Genomic DNA, 20,060 nt, shown 5'->3' on the forward strand with positions numbered 1-20,060 from the left:
AAACCATAGCCTTGACTAGACGGACCTTGGTTGGCAAAGTAATGTCTCTGCTTTTTAATATACTATCATTAGTAAGATAGAAATATCTTACTAACATTTCTATCTTACAAATAGAAAATATAATAAATATTTTTATTGTTTTTTATTTATTCTATTTATTTCATTCTATTATTACTAATAGAAAATATAAAAAATTAAAAATATATTATTTTTCTTGAATACTTTATGGACACTCATGAAAATGTAAATGGTATGTAAATGAATTTGAAAGTCTGAACTAATACAACACAAGGGTGGAAAAAATGCTTTGCAAGGCAGATAATAAATACTGACAAGATATTTGATTGAGTGAATCACATTCTGAAACTGATTTGTTTTTCCGTCGCTCAGTTGTGTTTGACTCGTTGTGACCCCATGGAATGAAGCACACCAGGCTTCCCATGTTCTTCACTATCTCCTGGAACTTGCCCAAACTCATGTCTATTGAGTTAGTGATGCCATTCAACCATCTCATCCTCTGTCATCCCCTTCTCCTCCCGCCTTCAGTCTTTCCCAGCATCAGGGTCTTTTCTAGTGAGTCGGCTCTTTGCATCAGTTGGCCAAAGTACTGGAGCTTCAGCTTCAACATCAGTCCTTCCAATGAATATCCAGGACTGATTTCCTTTAGGATTGACTCGTTTGATCTCTGTGCAGTCCAGGGGACTAGCAAGGGTCTTCTCCAACACCACAGTTCAAAAACATCAATTCTTCAGCTCTCAGGATTCTTTATAGTCCAAATCTCATATCCATACATGACTACTGGAAAAAACATAGCTTTGACTAGATGGACCTTTGTTGGCAAAGTAATGTCTCTACTTTTAAGTATGCTATCTAGGTTGGTCATAACTTTCCTTCCAAGGAGTAAGCGTCTTTTAATTTCATGGCCCCGATCACCATCTGCAGTGATTTTGGAGCCCAAGAAAATAAAGTCTGACACTGTTTCCCCATCTATTTCCCATGAAGTGATGGGATCAGATGCCATGATCTTAGTTTTCTGAATGTTGAGCTTTAAGCCAACTTTTTCATTCTCCTCCTTCACTTTCATCAAGAGACTTTTTAGTTCCTCTTCACTTTCTGCCATAAGGGTGGTGTCATCTGCATATCTGAGCTTATTGATATTTCTCCCAGCAATCCTGATTCCAGCTTGTGCTTCATCCAGCCCAGCATTTCCCATGATGTACTCTGCATATAAGTTAAATAAGCAGGGTGACAATAAGCAGCCTTGATGTACTCCTCCCCAATTTGGAACCATTCCATTGTTCTATGTCTGGTTCTAACTGTTGCTTCTTGCCCTGCATACAGGTTTCTAAGGAGACAGGTAAGGTGATCTGTTATTCCCATTTCTTGAAGAATTTTCCATAGTTTGTTTTGATCTACACAAAGGCTTTAGCAGTCAATGAAGCAGAAGTAGATGATTTTCTCAAATTCTTTTGATTTTTCTATGAACCAATGAATGTTGGCAACTATGATGGAGTCAAGAATTCTGTATTTTCTATCCCTTACTTATATGTAATATCTCTTTCTGCCTTTGCAATGGGATTTCTTCTTTCTGGAGTAAGCTTTCACTCATCCTTTTTGTACTATATCTTCCTCATTTTTTACTTAAACTCAAAACAGAAACCATTTTTAAATTTCCATAGCTAGAAAGCCCCTCTTATTCAGGAAATCTCTCCCTGGAGACTCTAAGTAGTACTATGTATTCATCTCTCATGACTTTCAGTGCACTCTATTATATGGTTGACTTCCTTCACTAGGCAAGTCATAATTAAACTGTTTGTAATTTTACCTTTTTTTTTCCCCTAGGACACAGTAGGTGACTACTTATGACTGCACAGATGAATGCATGTGTACAATGGGCAAAAATATTTGTTACATATATCACTTTATCCACTACATTTACTCCAAACGATTGGCTCCTCCCTATTCAAGATTCTGCTCCTGTCCTTTACTCCAAAATTAAATCTGAGCATTGTCCTTTTTATGTTAGTCCCTCTTCCTCCAATTCTCATACCTTGGAAATAGTTCATTTTAAGGAATAGATGGGGTTATAATTATTAATACATTGCTGGTTTTAAAAACTTTCACCACTGGACAGAAACTATTTATACAGCTCTATATAGAGTCTTTCCTACAATCAAATAAAGAATGAATCCAATCTCACTGTCCAAGTTTATGACCTTAAGCAAGGCAGTGTTTATGACACACAGGCCAATGAACTGAGGATAGCACACTCTACCTCTTGACCAAACATTTTTTACACCAGTTATTCCAATAAGTCTCTTGAAAGCTAGGAGAAACATGCCCACTTCTCTCTGCTCTTCTCACCAAACAGAAAACAAGCTTGAGTATTACATTAAATTTCTAATTTTCTTGGAACGTTGCTTCACCTCATTACACATTCTCATCTTTTTAATTTCACTGAATTCTGAAATTCCCTTAGAACTTTTGGAAAAAAAATCAACTGCAACAAACTACCCCCTACATTTTCTTATTGAATACTTTATAACTGTTTTCTTTAACAATTTCTATTAAATATTCATAAATTTGGGACTTAAGATGTAGGTAACATAATCCTAAAAATTTGTGCATTGTGTTGTTTTATGTTAGACTATTATGAATGTCACTGACAATTAAAATAGGTTTACTAATGCAGGTAATATAGAATAAATCCACATCTATTGTTATTATTTTCAACTATTTTCAGTATTTAACTTAATTTTGATTTTTTTTTTTTTGCTAAATAAAGTCAGTTTTTCCCTCAATTTAATTTTGCACATTGACTATGATTAAATAGTTCACATTGTTATCTATTGAGAGAGAGATGACAATTGGATGATAGATAGACAGACAGGCAGATAGGGAAATAGATATACCTACAGCCTATTCACAGTCTTTCTTACTCTTTTTTTTTTTTTTATTCAACAGGTACATATGGAACTCTTCTTATAACCAGGCTGTATTTTAAGCATTTGTTATATAATGAACATAAAAAATGAACAACATTCTTGCCCCTGTGAAGTTTGTAAAAAAATTCATAGAACTAACTGTGTAAGTTTACATAAATATTGCACTGGACTTTAAGTTTTATTGGGGGATGTTATTTGATTAGGGTGATTTGAAGAGGTGACTTCTTAAGCAGGTGATATAGGCTGAAGTTTGACAAATAAGCAACTTTCAGGTAAGAAAGCAATTGAGAAAATTCTGTTCAGAAGGAAGAGTTCACATAAAAGTCTGCTGAATATGAGGGCTAATGGAGAAAATGAGAGAAAAGATGATATGACACAGAGCTGGAAAAGCTTTCAAATTAATCTCTTATTGACCCTTTAAGGATGTTGGCCTTTATCTGTAGAACAAAGGGGAGATAAAATTTTTCAGTTGTGAGAGAATATCAGAGTGTTTGGGGCAGTAGAATTAGATATGTGTTTTGAAAAGATCACTCAGCCAGGCTGAAATGTGGAGAACAGATTGGCAGCTACCTAAGGGATTGAGAGTTCACCAGTCAAGGAGGAAATGCAGTGCTAATAGTTTGATCCTGTATAGTGTTTGTGAATTGGAGAAAAGTAAATGACTTGAAGTGAAGTCTTTGAGAGTAAAATCAAGATAACTTGGTGATGAGTAACATATGTGGATAAGGATAAGAAAAGTTCAATAATCCTCAGTAGGTTTTTGATTTTGATAGCTGGGTGGATAAATACATCTGTGACTTCTATGATAAGAATACAGACTTATTGGAAGAGAATGGAGTTTAGTTTGAACCTGAGGAGTATACTGTTACTTTTATAGATTTAGGAGAAGATGTCAAGCATGAGTTTGTATATATATCAGAACTCAGAGAACTGAGTTGCCTGGGGCTATCCAGTCAGAGGTAGCAATTGAAACCACAGACGTATATGACACTCAGGGAGACAATATGAAATAAAAGAGCACTGTAAAGAACAAAACAAATCAAAACCTAAACAAGCCAAGCGAAACACTTCCTTTGCAAAAAGCAGTGATGAAGTTAGTAGTAAAATAGGTTTATCTACATTTGAATAATTTTGTGTTTCCTTCTGAAATATCCAGTTAGACAGTATGTTGTAGAGACATTTGTGATCATCTGGATTCTAGCTCCATTTATATCACAAGCTAGCACTGTGTAAGCTAGAAATTATCTAAGGAAATGTTCATCTGAATAGCAATTTATGTGGAGACTTGGTCAGCTTTCTGGGCAACTTGAGCAATGCTGACGGTTTATATGGGCTGCACCTTTTTCTTCAACACAAATATTTACTTTTATGAATGGTCCTGAAAATGGATCCTGGTAATAATTCAACATTATTGAATTATTGTGTTCTATTAAAAAAAAAAAGAAAAACAAAGTAATCTTTCCACAAATGATGTCATAAAACCCAAGTCATACATATTTTAACGAAAAAGACTCACTTATTCAAACATAACAAAGTCTTAAATTCATACAATTGAAATAACTTTTGAGAAAAAGTTATACATAAAACAAAAGAGTGAATAGGGTAGATATGATGACAAAATGTGACAGAAAGAGACCATCAATACCATACCTGTTTAGACAGCCATGTATCTGACGTCATCTCATATTTCTGAAACAGAACAATTAAATCCATGAAGTATCTAAAGACCAGAATGAGTATGCATTGATTTAACTTTTTTCCAACAGTGTTATCCTTCAGGCACTTTTCCCCTCCTTGCATCTAGTGAAATACTGTGAGAGACTCCATTGTCATTATTGATTTAAGCTGAATGAATAAGTAGAGAACTGAAATGAAATGATATTTTAATTACAACATCTTTTCTTTGGTGAACACCTTCAGGATTCTCAGTTGTACTTCACCAGAGATAGAAGATACTTTCCAGTTCTGTTTGATTACATCATTCAAACTGTTTTGAGACACTGTCTCTTTTCACCTCTGGCCATCATCAGGACACAAAATGATTAAGACCTTCCAAAAAACCAGGGCAAACAGCCAGGAATAAAATTTAAGGGTGGACATAGTGTCATTCGATCCAGTCTTACCACAGTTACTCTTCCCATTAGGTAAAATAATTAAACATTTGAAATGACAAAGCTTTTTGTATCTTTAGAATAATTTCAAACGTGATCAGAACAAAATTACATATCAAAAGCAAAATTAGACTAATCTCAATTTGAATATGTGTATATAAGGCAAATTTTAGTAATGCTGTTTCCATGTAGTAACTTATGTCTTATGGTTCTCTGGAAAAATGATTCTATAATAAAAGTATTCAAATGGAGAAAACTAAATCAGAATATATTAGAGATTTTCCCTCTATGCAAAATTATATCATTTCAAATTATAAATAATAATAATTATTTATTTATACTTTGTTTTTACCAATTTGCCCTTTTAAATCCATATTATTATTATATAACTACTAACCATTTCCCCTTTTCAGGGCATTTCTCGTCAAATAGATTTTTTCTTAATTTACATACATATATCAGAAAAACATATAACTGAATCATTCCTTGATTTCCTATTCATATTTTGACAGTAATCATCCTTGATATCTGTAAAACACAGATAGGACATGGGGAGAGGGGAGGAGAGGGTGCGATGTATAGAAAGAGTAACATGGAAACTTAGATTACCAAGTGTAAAATAGATAGCCAACAGGAATGTGCTGTATGGCTCAGGAAACTCAAACAGGGGCTCTGTATCAACCTAGAGGGGTGGGATTGGGAGTTTCAAAAGGGAGGGGATATATATATATATATACCTATGGCTCATTCATGTTGAGGTTTGACAGAAAACAGCAAAAGTCTGTAAAGCAATTATCCTTCAATTAAAAAAAGTGTATCAGTACTACTGCTTATTAGTGTCACTAAGTTTTGTTACAATGCACAAATCACATGCAATTATTTGTCCTACTATTTAAATTATAGTAGAAAGTAAAATCTTTCTAACTCCATAATGAAATAGAAAAAAAAATGTAAGAGTATCAATAAGGTATCAAATTCTAGAACATGATTGGGTTCCTATAGCTTTTTTATTGAAGCATTTTGTCTATATAGATTATCCCTACCTATATAGACAATTGACAGGTTTTCCCTAACTAGAATATATGCATGAACAATTTGTAAATGACTTTGTAATCAACTGACTAAGAGACGATCCAGAACACTTAAACAAAATAAATAATTAAATTCTGATCATCCTATAAGCCAGTCAGATGGAAGAAGATAATTAAAACAAATTTTCTAATAAGCACAAGCTAAATGTAAAGAAAATCAGTGAAACCCAGTAAGTAAATTGCTGATGCCCATCTATTGTACTTTGTTGCCACATCTACGTTCATCTTTCCAATCACAGATAACCTTTTTCCTCTTTAGTTCTACCTTTTACAGACCATTTAAAAATAACGTTTAAAAATACTTGTATAATTTGCATATAGTGAAATGTATAGATCCTAAGTGTATGTGATGAGTTTTGATAAATGTATTTACCTCCCATCAAGATAGGAGAATTTTACATTTCTAAACACATTCCCTCAAGTCCCTTCACAGAAGTTCCAAAAGACAACTACTCCTATAAACTCTTTTTCCATAGATAGTTTTGCCTGTTTTAGAAATTCAGATAACTGGAATCACGTATTATATATTCTTCGTGTGGGGTTTCTTTCACATCACATGTTTTTGCGATTCATTCATATTGTTTAGTATATTAGCATTCTGTTTCAAGTTGCAGATTGGAATGTCATTGTATTGACATGCTTTGCTTTGTTCATCAGAAGTTTCTAATTTTGATGACATATACTTTATTTTTTTCTTTTACAACATATGATTACTTTGTCTATTCAATATAGGGAAGTTATATTCCATCTTTTCATATAGAAGATTGATGTTAGTAGCACTTAGATTTAAGACTTCAATGTGTCTCAAATTAGTTTTAGAATATAATGTAAGAAATATCAACCATCCTTGTATTTTCCATCTGATTATTGATAGTTCCAGCATCATTTCCCCCAATTGCTTTGGCACCTATGTTGATTATTGATTGATCATATAAATATGGATCTACTTCTAGAAAGACTATTAGGTACAATTGATCTATTCGTGTGTGTGTTCTCTTCCTCCACTACAATCTCAGTTTCTGGCTTTCTGGTTATTCCTGAAACCATGTAGTAAAACTCCTCCAATATTTTCTTTCTTTTTTAACTGGAACATTAAGTCTTTCAATACAGGTATGTGGCTTAGCTTCTGTTTATGTAGGTCTTTTCCAATACCTTGCAGGAATGATTTAGTTTTCAATATTAGGATTTTGCCACTCTTTGTGAAATATATTTGTATGCATTTAATGTTTTAAAGATCTTAATAATATTTTTATTTTCCATCATAATATTCAGTCAGTTCAGTTCAGTCCTTCAGTTACGTTTGACTCTTGGTGACCGCATGGACTGCAGCACCCCAGGCTTCCCTGTCCAACACCAACTCCTGGAGCTTGTTCAAATTCATGTCTACTGAGTCAGTGATGCCATCCAACCATCTCATCCTCTGTCATCCCCTTCTCTTCCTGCCTTCAATCTTTCCCAGCAGCAGGGTCTTTTCCAATGAGTCAGTTCTTCGCATCAGGTGGCCAAAGTATTGGAGTTTCAGCTTCAGCATCAGTCCTTCCAATGAATATTCAGGACTGATTTCCTTTAGGATTGATTGGTTTGATTTCCTTGCTGTCCAAAGGACTCTCAAAAGTTTTCTCCAATACCACAATTCAAAAGCATCAATTCTTTCGCATTCAGCCTTCTTTATGGTCCATCGCTCATATCCATACATTTCTACTAGAAAAACCATAGCTTTGACTATAAAGACCTTTGTCAGCAAGTAACATCTTTGCTTTTTAACATGCTATCTATGGGTCATAGCTTTTCTTCCAAGGGGTAAGCGTCTTTTAATTTCATGGCTGCCGTCACCATCTGCAGTGATTTCAGAGCCCAAGAAAATAAAGTCTGTCACTGTTTCTATTGTTTCCCCATCTATCTGTCATCTATTTCCATTGTTTCCCCATCTATCATAATACCAGTCTTAAAGATATATTTTGTTGCTTCTTAAATCTTTCTTTGAAATAAGTGTAAACTTACAGACAAGTTAAAAGACCTGTTCATGATGTATCTTCATATCCCTTAGACATATTCCTCATGTATTTATATTTTGCTACATTTGTTTTATTATTATATCTCTCTACTGTGTCTAAACTATTTGAGTCTAGTAGAAATCTATTTTTTTCAAAATCAATTAGAAATTTAATATTTTTCTAAACAGCTTGACAGCAATTTTGAAATACTGTATCCATTTACCCCAGAATAATTCATTGAGCATTTCTTAAGAAAACAGTGGTATCCTATATTATTAATAAAATGTTTTTTACAGTAAAATAATAATAATCAGGAAACAGAACGAACAATTGAAGTTGATGCCTTAAAAATAAGCTGAGAAATTTTCTTATGAAATGTGACCTATTCTAGTATTTTTGGTAAATTTATTACATTTTGTTTATACAATAATATTATCTACAAATAAAGATAATTTTACTTCTTCCTTGTCAATCATTATGATAGATATTCCATGAAAGTTACTCTGACTAGAGTCTCTAATATTTATTTAATGTGTAGAGTTAGACTGTCTACCCTTACTTTATTGTTGATCTTAAGGTGAACACAGATTATGTTTCACCATTGAGTATGATATTTGTTGGTTATTTTGTGGGTATCCTGCATCAGAATGGAGATATTACTTTCTATTCATGTATGTTGAAAATTTTCATGAATGGATGTTGAGTTCTGTTAGTTGCTTTTTCTTCATCTAAGATAATTGCTTACTTGTTTTTCTATTTTTTTCTGCTAAAACAGTGAATTACATCGATTTTCAATATAAACTAATCTTAAATTCCAGGATAAAATCCTATTTAGTCATGATGCATTATTCTTTATATTCTCCAGAATGATATATTAATATGCTAAATATGTTTCATATACATATTCACAACAGGTATCAGTCTAAAATGTTCTTTTTAATGTCTTTGTCTAGTTTTGGTAACAGTACAATGTTCTCTTATAAAAATAAAGTTGAGAAATTCTCTTTCTTTCCAAGTTTCTAGAAAATTTAGGAAAGGTTAAAAAAAAATCCATTTTCCCCCAGTTTTAACGAGATATAATTAACATAAAACATTGTATAAGTTTAAGGTGTACAACATAATGATGTGATATATGTATATATTATGAAATGACCAATAAAAGAAGTTTTGCTAATACCTATCAACTTACATAGCTAACAGATTTTCTCCTTGTCATGAGAATTTTCAAGATTCTCTCAGCAACTTTCAAATATATTATTACTATTCTAACAGGTAAGAGGTGATATCTCATTATGGTTTGCATTTCCCTAATGAGTAGAGATACTGGGCACTTGGCTATTTGACTATATCCTTTGGAAAATTTCTATTTTACGTCATTTGCTCATTTTAATTGAATTATTACCTTTTTGCTATTGAGGTATGAGTTCCTTATATATTTCTGAATAGTAACCCAGCATTAGACATATGATTTGCTGGTATCTTCTCCCATTCTTTAGGTTGGCTTTTCATTTTGTTGACTTCTTTGCTGTACAGAGGCTTTCTAATTTGACATTTGTACATTTATTTTGTTGCTGTGCTTTAGATGTCATATCCAACAATCCAATCCTAAGATCAAAGTCAAGAAAGTTTTCCCCTTTGTTTTCTTCAAGGATTTCTGTGGATTCAGGTCTGTTACTTAAGTCTTTAGGCTTCCCAGGTGGCACAGTGGTAAAGAATCTGCCTGTCTATTCAGGAGACCCAAGAGACCCAAGTTAGATCCCTGGATTGGGAAGAGCCCCTAGAGTAGGAAATGGGAACCCACTCCAGTTTTCTTGCCTGAAAAATTCTATGGACAGATAATTCTGGCGGGCTACAGTCCATAGGGTCACAAAGAATCTGACATGGCTGAGCGCACAGACACACATTTATGTCTTTAATCTATTTTAATTCAATTTCTGTGAACGGTGTAAATAGGGTCCAATTTCATCCTTCTGCAGTGGTTATACAGTTTTCTCAGCACCATTTCTTGAAGAGATTGTCCTCCTCCCATTGCATGTTCATGGTTACTTTATCAAATAGCAGTTGAGTACACATGTGCCAGTTTATTTCTGGGTTCTCTATTCTGATCCATGGGTCTATGTGGCTTTTTATGCCACTGTCATGCTGTTTGAAACCTGGGAGCATGATGACTCCAGTTTTGATTTTCTTTCACGTGATTCCTCCACTATTCAGGACCTTTTGTGATTCCATAGAGCTTTTACAATCTCCTTTTCTATTTCTGTCAAAATGCCATTGGAATCTGATTGAGAGAGCATTTAATTTACAGGTGAACATTTTAACAATATTAATTTTTTCCAATCTATGAACACAAGATATCTTTCCATTTTTTTCTTTCTCCATTTTTTTCATCAGTGCTCTATAGTTTTGGTATAAGTATCTTTCACCTCCTAAAATAAATTCATTCCTAAATATTTTATTTTATGCATTCTATTGTAAATGGAATCATTTTCTTTTATTATTTTGATAGTTTGTTATTGTGTAGAAACAGTACTGATTTACATATGTTGATTTTGTGTCTTGCCACTTTACTGAATTTATTGATTACATCTAATGGCTTTTAATTAAGCCTTCAGTATTTTCTATGTATAAAATCAAATCTGCAAATAGAGGCAAATTTACTTTTTTCTGTCCAGTTCTGATGCCTTTTCTTTTTCTTATCTGAAAACCTTCTTGTACTGTGTTAAACAGGAGTGGTGAGAGTGGGAACCCTCATCTTCTTCCTGAGCCTAAAGGAAAAGCTTTTATTTTATCTTTTCACCACTGAGTCTAAAGTTATCTATACATTTATTATATAGACTTCATCATGTTGAGCTATGTTGCCTTTATATCCACTTTGCTGAGGATTTTTTTTTTCATGAATGGCTGTTGAATTTTGTTAAACACATTTCATCTATTGAGATGATTTTTATCTTTCATTCTATTAATGTGTATCACACTTATTAACTTGTATATTTTGAATCATCTTTGCATCTGAGGGATAAATTTCACTTAATCATGGTGTATGATCCTTTTAATATGCTCCTGAAATGAATTTGCTTGTATTTTGTTGAGAACTTTTACATTTATTTGTCATTTCTTGCAGCATATTTATCTAGCTTCAGAATCAGAGAAATGTGTGCCACATAAAGTGAGTTTGAATGTGTCCCATTCTCTTTGACATTTGGGAAGTGTTTGAAAGGATTAGTGTTTATTCTTCTTTAAGTACTTAGTAATTTTCACCAGTGAAGTCATCTGGTTCTGGGCTTTTCTTTGTTGGGAGGATTTTGATTTCTAATCAATCTCTTTAGCAGTAACTGGTCTATTCAGGTTTTTTATTTTTTCATGATTCAGTCTTCATACGTTTAATGTTCTTAGAAATTTATCCATTTTCTCTTGGCTGTCCAATCAATTGACATGCAATTTTTCATAGCTGTCTTCTATGAACTTCTGTATTTCTGCAATATCTATGTCAATTGTTATGTTCTCTTATTTATATATATGCATATATATTTTTAATTAGTCTTGTCTCTTTTTTTGGCCAATCTGGCTAAAGGTTTGCCAAAATTGTTTACATTTTCAAAGAACTAGGTCTTAGTTTTATTAATTGATTGTATTGTTTTCCAACTCTCCATTTCATTTATTTGTGCATAGTTTATTTTTCCTTCCTGCTGCTAATTTGGGGCTAAATTTATTCTTTTTCTAGTTATTTGAAATAAAAAGTTACATTGTTTTTTGGACATCTTTCTATTTCCTTGATGTGAGTTAATAGCTATATACTTTCTTCTTCAGTTCAGTTCAGTTCAGTTGCTCAGTCGTGTCCGACTCTCCACGACCCCATGAATCACAGCACACCAGGCCTCCCTGTCCATCACCTTTAAATAATTTCCATAAGTTTTGGTATATTGTGTTTCCATTACTGTTTGAGTCAAGATACTTTTCTATTTCCCCCCTTATTTTTCATTTGATTCACTGGTTGTTCAAGAGTGTGTTGTTTACTTTTCACTTATTTATGCTTTCTCCAATTTTCCTCCTGTATTGATTTCTAGCTTCATATCACTGTGATAAGAAAAATAAAAGCATGATTTTAATCTTTAATTTGCTGAGACTTGTTTTGTGACATAACAGATAATCTATCCTATAAAAAGTTCCATGTGTGCCTGAGAAGAACGTGTATTCTGATGCTGTTGCATGGGAGTGTTCTATATGTGTCTATTAACTCCACTTGGTCTATAGCATTGTCAAAATCAACTATTACCTTTATTCCCTCAACGATACATCCATTGTTGAGATAGGATGGGATTCTAGGCAGATCAGAATAACAGATGTTATCATCTTGTCCAGGAAGATGGAGCTTGCTATTGGGGTCTATTTTGGGACAAAACCACTTCTGATACTCTGAGGTTTATGTGTTGTTAGATAGGACTTGCTTGATTTTCTGTACAAGCTTCACTGTAGGATGAGCTCTACTATTGCTCCCATCAGACTTCCTAGTGAGCAGGATTGGGAAGGATAGTAGACAGGGCTATAAATTAGCTTCCTTATCCAGGGAGGGTTGGAGAATGGGCTCTAATGCCTGCAAAGCACATTGTGAGGGACTCCAAATCAGGCAAATCTAAACAATGAGTTTCCTGAGAAGACAGGGACAGTGGTTTTGCTCTGTAAGTGGGTATAGAACTGGCTGGATGTACTGTTCAAATGCCACTGTAAATGAGGAAGTAGGATGGGTTATGCAGTATCCTGGGTGCTCTGGTTAGTTTTACAGGTTGGGTGGGGCTAGCGGTTGTATTTAGCATTGAGTGAGGGTATGAATTAGCTTCTCTACCCGGGTGAGTCCACAGACCAGGACCCAAGATTGGCAAGGTTACTGTTTAAAGACTGAATCAGGCTAAATTGTGCACCAAGCTCCCTGGCAAGACAAGCATTGGCTTTGGATCTTCAGACGGTCAAACCACTGGCTGTGTTTACTGCTCACTCAGGTGCTACTGGGTTATATAGGCTTCCTAATCAGACAGTCCTGAGCTGCACTCAGTAGTAGACAGAGCTATGAACTAGCTTCTTTCTGCAGGGCTGCAGAACTTGCTCCAATGTTGACTATGCTTGCCATTTGGGATCCTGAATCGGATAAAACTGCAAACCTAATTCCCAAGCTGGATAGGATCACTGTCTTGGCTGGACAGATGGCAAAGATGCTACTTTGAATTTCTACTTGAGCACCACTGGGAAAATGAAATGTTTGAGAAGATCTGAGAGCTGATGGCTATAAATTCCACCCTACCCTGTTCCATCACAATCTCCAGTGGTCTAATCCTCCAAATTCCCCTTCCTGATTCTCCTGAGGCAAGACCCAAGTGAGCCTTCCACGAAGAAATCACAATTCTGGAGGAGCTAGATGTCCACCTTGGACTCTTTTTTCCACTGGAGAAACTGTAGGCCTAGAGAGACCTCGCAGTGTGGCATACAATACTGACCTGAGGGGAGGGGGCGGTTATATAGTCAGAGTGTAGCCACTATTATCTTTTTAATCGGTGCTTTTCAGTCTCTGTGGCCCAGGGGGTGCTCATCTCCATGTCCTAGGATTTTCATAATGTTGTCCTATATATGGATATTGCTTTTGGTCTTCTGAGAGAGCCTAAAACTGGAATGATCTATGTTGACACCTTCATGACACATGTGAACTCTTTTATTTCTTAAATCAGTACAGAAATCTATCACTGAAGCCACTGGTTTCTGGAGTTTTGTTGTGGGAAGATTTCTGATCATGGAATTCAATTTCTCTAATTGATATGGAATTGTTTCAATGTTTTTCCTCTTCATATATGTCATTTTTGGTCATTTGTACCTTTTGAATGACATTTTTTCATATCATATCCTCAAGAATTTATGGTGTACAACTCGTTTATTACATCGAAATATTTATTTGCACTATATGATATCCACTTTCTTTTTTTATTGAGGTTATAGCTGATTTACAAAATTAGTTTTCAAGTACACAACAGAGTCACAAAATCTTTATACTCCATTTAAACTTATTATAAAATATTGACTATATTCCTTTGCTGTACAATATATCCTTGTGGCTTACTTATTTTATGTATAGTAGTTTGCACCTCTCAGTTCTCTGTCTCCACTGGTAACCACTAGATTGTTCTCTATCTGTGAGCCTATTTCTGTTTTGTTATATTCATTAATTTGTTTTATGTTTTAGGATCCCCATATAAGACATAATACACAGCATTTTTCTCTCTCTGTCTTATTTATTTCCCCAAGTATAATACCCTCCTGGTCCATCCACATTATTGCAAATGGCATCATTTCTTTTTTTTATGACTGAGCAGAATTCCACTGTGTGTATATACTCTGATTAAGTAACTTAGGTTTCTTTCCTATCTTGTCTACTGTAAATAATGCTATTATGAAGAATGGAATGCATGTATATTTTCAAATTAGCATTTTGGGTTTTGATTTTACATATAGATATATATACACCCAAGAGTATATTTCTGGGTCATATCATAGTTTTGTTTTTAGTTTTCTGAGGAAACTCATACTGTTTTCCAAGTGACTACACCAATTTGCACTCTTACCAACAGTGTACAAGTGTTTGCTTTTCACCACATCCTCTTGAACATTTTTTTTTTAATAGCTATTATGATAGGTGTGAGGTGATATCTCATTGTGGTTTTGATTGGCATATCTCTGATGATTAGCAATGTTGAACATATTTTCATGTGTCTATTGGCCATCTAGAGGTTTTCTTTTGGAAATTGTCTATTGGGGCCTTCTGACCAATTTTTAATCAGGCTTTTTTTTTTAATATATTGACTTTTATGAGCTGTTTGTATATTTTGTATATTAATCCCGTGTGAGTCATAGCATTTGCAAATACTTTCTCCCATGCATCAGATAATCTTTTTATATTGTCAATGGTTTCTTTTGCTGTGCAAAAGATTTTAAGCTGAATTAGATCTCATTTTAAAAATTTTGTTTTTATCTCTTTCACCTTAGGAGACATTTTTAAAAAATATTGGTACAATTTATGTCAGAGTGTTCTACCTATGTTTTCTTCTAGGAGTTTTAGGGTTTTAGGCCTTATAAGGGAGATCGATCCTGGGTGTTCATTGGAAGGACTGATGCTAAAGCTGAAACTGCAATACTTTGGCCACCTCATGCGACGAGTTGACTCATTGGAAAAGACTCTGATGCTGGGAAAGGTTGGGGGCGGGAGGAGAAGGGGACGACCGAGAATGAGATGGCTGGATGGTATCACCGACTCTGTGGACATGACTTTGAGTGAACTCAGGGAGTTGGTGATGGATAGGGAGGCCTGGTGTGCTGTGATTCATGGAGTTGCGGAGAGTCGGACACGACCGAGCGACTGAGCTGAACTGAACTGAACTGAACTGAATCGAATCCATTTTGAGTTGATTTTTGTATACTAAGTGAGGAAATGTTCTAATCTCACTCTTTTATATGTTGCTTTCCACAGCACCACTCGTTGAAAAGATTGTCTTTTCTCAACTGTATATTCTTGCCTCTTTTGCTGTGGATTAATCGACCTTGAGTGTGTGAGTTTCTCTCCAGCCTATCTATTCTATTCCATTGATCATGTCTGGTGTGTGCCAATACCATTCTGGTTTGATTGCTGTAGCTTTGCAGTATCATCTGAAGTCAAGGAAGTTTGATGCTTCCAGCTTTGTTCTTTCTCAAGATCATTTTGGCTGTCTGGAAGCCTTCTGTCTTTTCATACAAATTTCAAAGTTATTCGTTCTAATTCTGTGAAAAATGCCCTCAATATATCCATCAGGACTCTTTCACCTTGAAACTGGCACTTTGTGGGGTGTTTCTTTTTTCATCAGTACACCTAAGTATTCATCAGGTTTTCATCTTTTAAAAATAATTTTTGCTTTTACTGATTATAGATTGTTTTGTGCTTATTTGTGATTTTATTTTTATATTTCATTCTTTCTAATTGGTTTGAACTAAATTTATACTACTTTCTCTAGCTTCATAACTTAGAGCTTTATCATTGATTGAATACCTTCTTCCTTTTCTAATATAAGCATTTAAAGATATAAACTCAATTTTAATATATATCATTTTCTTCATCCACATAATAATAGCTTTACAAGTTATGTTTTCATTGTGCTTGAATTCTAAAATTTTTTTGTGATTTGTCCTTTAATTTATGAGTTATTAGGAACATTTTAGAATTTTCGAATATTTCCAAATATTCTTTAGTTGCAGGCATGCTAGGTTGCTTCAGTCATGTCTGACTCTGTTTAATCCTGTGGACTGTACCCTTCCAGGCTCCTTTGTCCATGGGATTCTTCAGGCAAGAATAGTGGAGTGGGTTGCCATATTCTTCTCCAGTTAACACTCATTACCAATTTCTAATTTAATTCTCCTGTAGTCAGACAATATACTCTGCTTGATTTCAGCTTCTGCATTTTGAGATTGTGAATATTTCCTTTGCACTAAAAAACACTATTGATTATATAGTCATTGAATGAAATTTTCCTAAATATCAATTTAAGTTGTTAGTATTGTCTGAATCCTTTATTTATGAACTTTTTGATTACTTATTTTTTCCAATACACTGAAAATCATATTTAAGTCCCTAAGTATATTTCTTTCTATTTCTTCTTTAGCTTTGTCAGCTTTTGGTTATAAATTTTGCTTATGTATTTAGAATTCTTATTATTAGATATATAGGTAGTTAGAATTGTTATAGCTTCCTAATCAATTGACACTATCATTATTAAATTATTCTATTAATATTAAAGCTTTTATTTCTCTAATACTTTTTGAAAAGCTAAAAAATAGAGTGCATTTAATTTTACTTCCACATTTATCATATTTGGCACCTATACTTCCCTAATTTTGATGAAACCTGAGTTTTCATCTGATATCATGTATTTTAGCCTAAATAACTCTTATTTCCTGCAGATCTACTTCTGATGAATTATCTCAGTTCCTGTTTATCTAAATCTAACATCTTTTGTCTTCATTTTTGCAGGGTATTTCCATAGGATGTAGACTTTTAGTTTGATACATTTTTTCCTTCAGTCCTTTAACAATGTCTTTCCATTGCTTTCTGGTTTGCATTGTTTCTGGTGAGACAGAAGTAGTATTACTCATCATTATATTTCACAATATGTAACGTGCTTTTTCTCTCAGGATACTTAATTTTTTTTCTTAATCTTTTGTTTTAAATAATTTATGTAGTGTGCGATGACATATTTTATCTTTATTTTGAGATTTGCTAACTTCTTGGATATATGGAGTAATGGTTTTTCATCAAATTTGAGATATTTAAGTCAATGTTTCTTATATATTTTCTGCCCCAATATCTCAAAACTTGCCTTCTTTATATATAATTTAACATTTATACCAGTTTATATTGTTTTGGAGAATCCCAGGGACGGGGGAGCCTGGTGGGCTGCCATCTATGGGGTCACACAGAGTCGGACACGACTGTTAGCAGCAGCAGCATAGGTAATCAAGGCTTTGTTCATTTTTTCCTAGCCTTTCTCTCTTAGGAATTATGTTTGAATTATTTCTATTTCCCCTACTATAACAGAATCTAACTTGTCGATAAGTTCATCCAAGCAATTTTTAATTTCAGACAGTTTATTTTTCAGTCCCTGAAATTCCATTGTTCTATGTACATGGTTTTTATTTAGCTACTGAGATTTTTCATCTGCTTACTAATTACAGCCACTCTTTAACTTATTAAGTAAAAAAACAGGTAAAAGCTTTTTCTTTTTTTTTTAAGTGTGTTTGTTAATTCCAATATCTACATCCTTTGTAAGTCTGCTACTTATTTTTGGGGAGGTGGGTGAGTTATGCTTTCTATGTTTCTAGGTATATAGCATGTTTTAATTGTATGATTGATATCGTGAATGCTAAGTTTTTGAGAATTCATTTTTATTTTTTTTGAAGAATAGACTTTGTTCTGTCTGGCAGCTAGTTCACAAGCAAATGAACTCGATTCCTTCAAGGTTTAATTTGAAGGTTTATTAGAGGGAGTTTACAGCAGTTTTATTCCTAATACTTTTTCTTTCTGGGCTCTGACTTGAACTCAGGGCTTTTACTGAAAGATCTCTATTTTTGCTGTTCATTGCTCCAAAGTCTCCAAGCATTCTGCAACTTGCATATTCTCTATATGCTTCTCTTTCTGAGATAGGCCCTGTACTTACACAGCTAAGTACTGAGATAAAGACTTAAGAGATCCTTTACATAATTTGCTGAAGTTCTTTTCTATATAGCTCCCACCCTATGGTACTTATCCTGCAAATTTTAGCCACCACAATAGCCTGAAATTAATTCTCCCTGTCTTAATGGATCAGTTGTGCTTTGCTTGGATGCCATTACCTTACAATGTGGCCTCAGATGTGTCACCAGTAGGAAACTACAGGTTTATTTCACCTTTCATGTCTCAATTGTCTTATTGTCCATCATCTGACTATAGTTGTTTAATGTATTTCATAAAGTTTTATAACTGATTTCTGTAGAGATACTAGGCTGGCAACATTTACTCCATCATATCCAGAAGCATAAGTCTGAAAATTCTGTTCTTAAATAATTGAGAATTCTTTACCAAGTACCAAATATGTATTATAGCAATTTAAACTTATTCAAGTATCTCTTTTACTAAGGATCTTAAAAACTATATGAATAGAATCTATTGAATATTTTATAAAATATGATAGAATTTGAATACCATATACTTTCAAAAGACATTCAAGAATCTTTTTTTTTCTTTTACTGCTGCTGCTGCTGCTGCTAAGTCACTTCAGTTGTGTCCGACTCTGTGCAACCCCATAGACAGCAGCCCACCAGGCTCCCGTCCCTGGGATTCTCCAGGCAAGAATACTGGAGTGGGTTGCCATTTCCTTCTCCATTTCTTTTACTATTTTCAACTAATTTAAAGACAGAGACATTTTTTAGGAGACTAATCTGAACTACAGAAAAACACTGAATTTTTTGTAGTGTGTTTAAAAAAGACAGAAAAGAAACATCCCATGTTCTCAAGTTAATCACTGTCAAAATGTAGAGAGAAAGCTCATATTTGAGAGTGAAACTAAGATGGCTTGGACTATCTTTTATATTATATAAGAATTCATTGTTTTAAAGCCTAGTTTATTCTCTTTGATTTATCATCTGTATTTCTTACTTCAAAGTATGTAAGACGTATGAATTAAAGTGTACACTGCTAACAGAATGACTATTCTACTACCTTCGGAGTTAAATATTGAAGTCTTTGCACAAATGACTGTTTAATTTTCCTTTGAGAGGTAGCATAAATAATTTTATTTTAAGCATAAAGGAAAGCAAATTATACTCACTCTGCTACAAGCACCAGTAGTGGTCTCACAGACTGTGAGGATGGAGATGTTCTGAGGTCGATTTAACCATCTGACCACCGTCTTAGTGCTGCTTACCCATTTAACCATAGTGATATAGTATTCTCTAGTTTGGAAACAAAATTAGAATTTACATTTAGAGTCAGAGAACCTGCATAGCTCCAAAAATTATACTTGTTATTTTATATGCAGAATAAAGGAAACACTATAAGGATGTCATATCACATTAATCTATATATATACATATACATATACATGTGCTTCTTCAAGTATTGACATATATAAATACAAACTATGTGTATACATATACATGTAAACATGTGCACATTTACAAATATACAGAAAATCTGAGACTAATGTTAAAAGTGAATGATTTCATAGAAGGAACATTTCTAGAAAAATAAAAATAATCAAAATGCTACACCTCTATAAATAATTTGTTATTTTTTGTTGATTAGTACAGTACTAACATGTGCAAAATATGTAAAAACTTTCTCAGCTAAATTCTATTTTACTTTTTCAAAAATATTCATTG

The 20,060-nt window shown here is 33.7% G+C and overlaps 1 protein-coding gene across 1 annotated transcript in view; it reads right to left on the bottom strand.

The window, feature by feature from the left end:
• Positions 1-20,060, bottom strand: part of DPP10 (dipeptidyl peptidase like 10) — an 822,212-nt gene that overhangs the window by 94,390 nt on the left and 707,762 nt on the right. The window contains exons 11-12 of the mRNA XM_055397567.2: positions 19,508-19,631; positions 4,596-4,634 (exon numbers count right to left, since the gene is read on the bottom strand). Coding sequence (XP_055253542.1) covers positions 4,596-4,634; positions 19,508-19,631 — 163 coding nt within the window. The remainder of the gene's footprint in view (positions 1-4,595; positions 4,635-19,507; positions 19,632-20,060) is intronic.

Source organism: Moschus berezovskii, chromosome 2 (genome assembly GCF_049115385.1).
Source record: "Moschus berezovskii isolate FMDL1 chromosome 2, NW_MosBer_1.0, whole genome shotgun sequence".
NCBI classification, from domain to species: Eukaryota; Metazoa; Chordata; class Mammalia; order Artiodactyla; family Moschidae; genus Moschus; species Moschus berezovskii.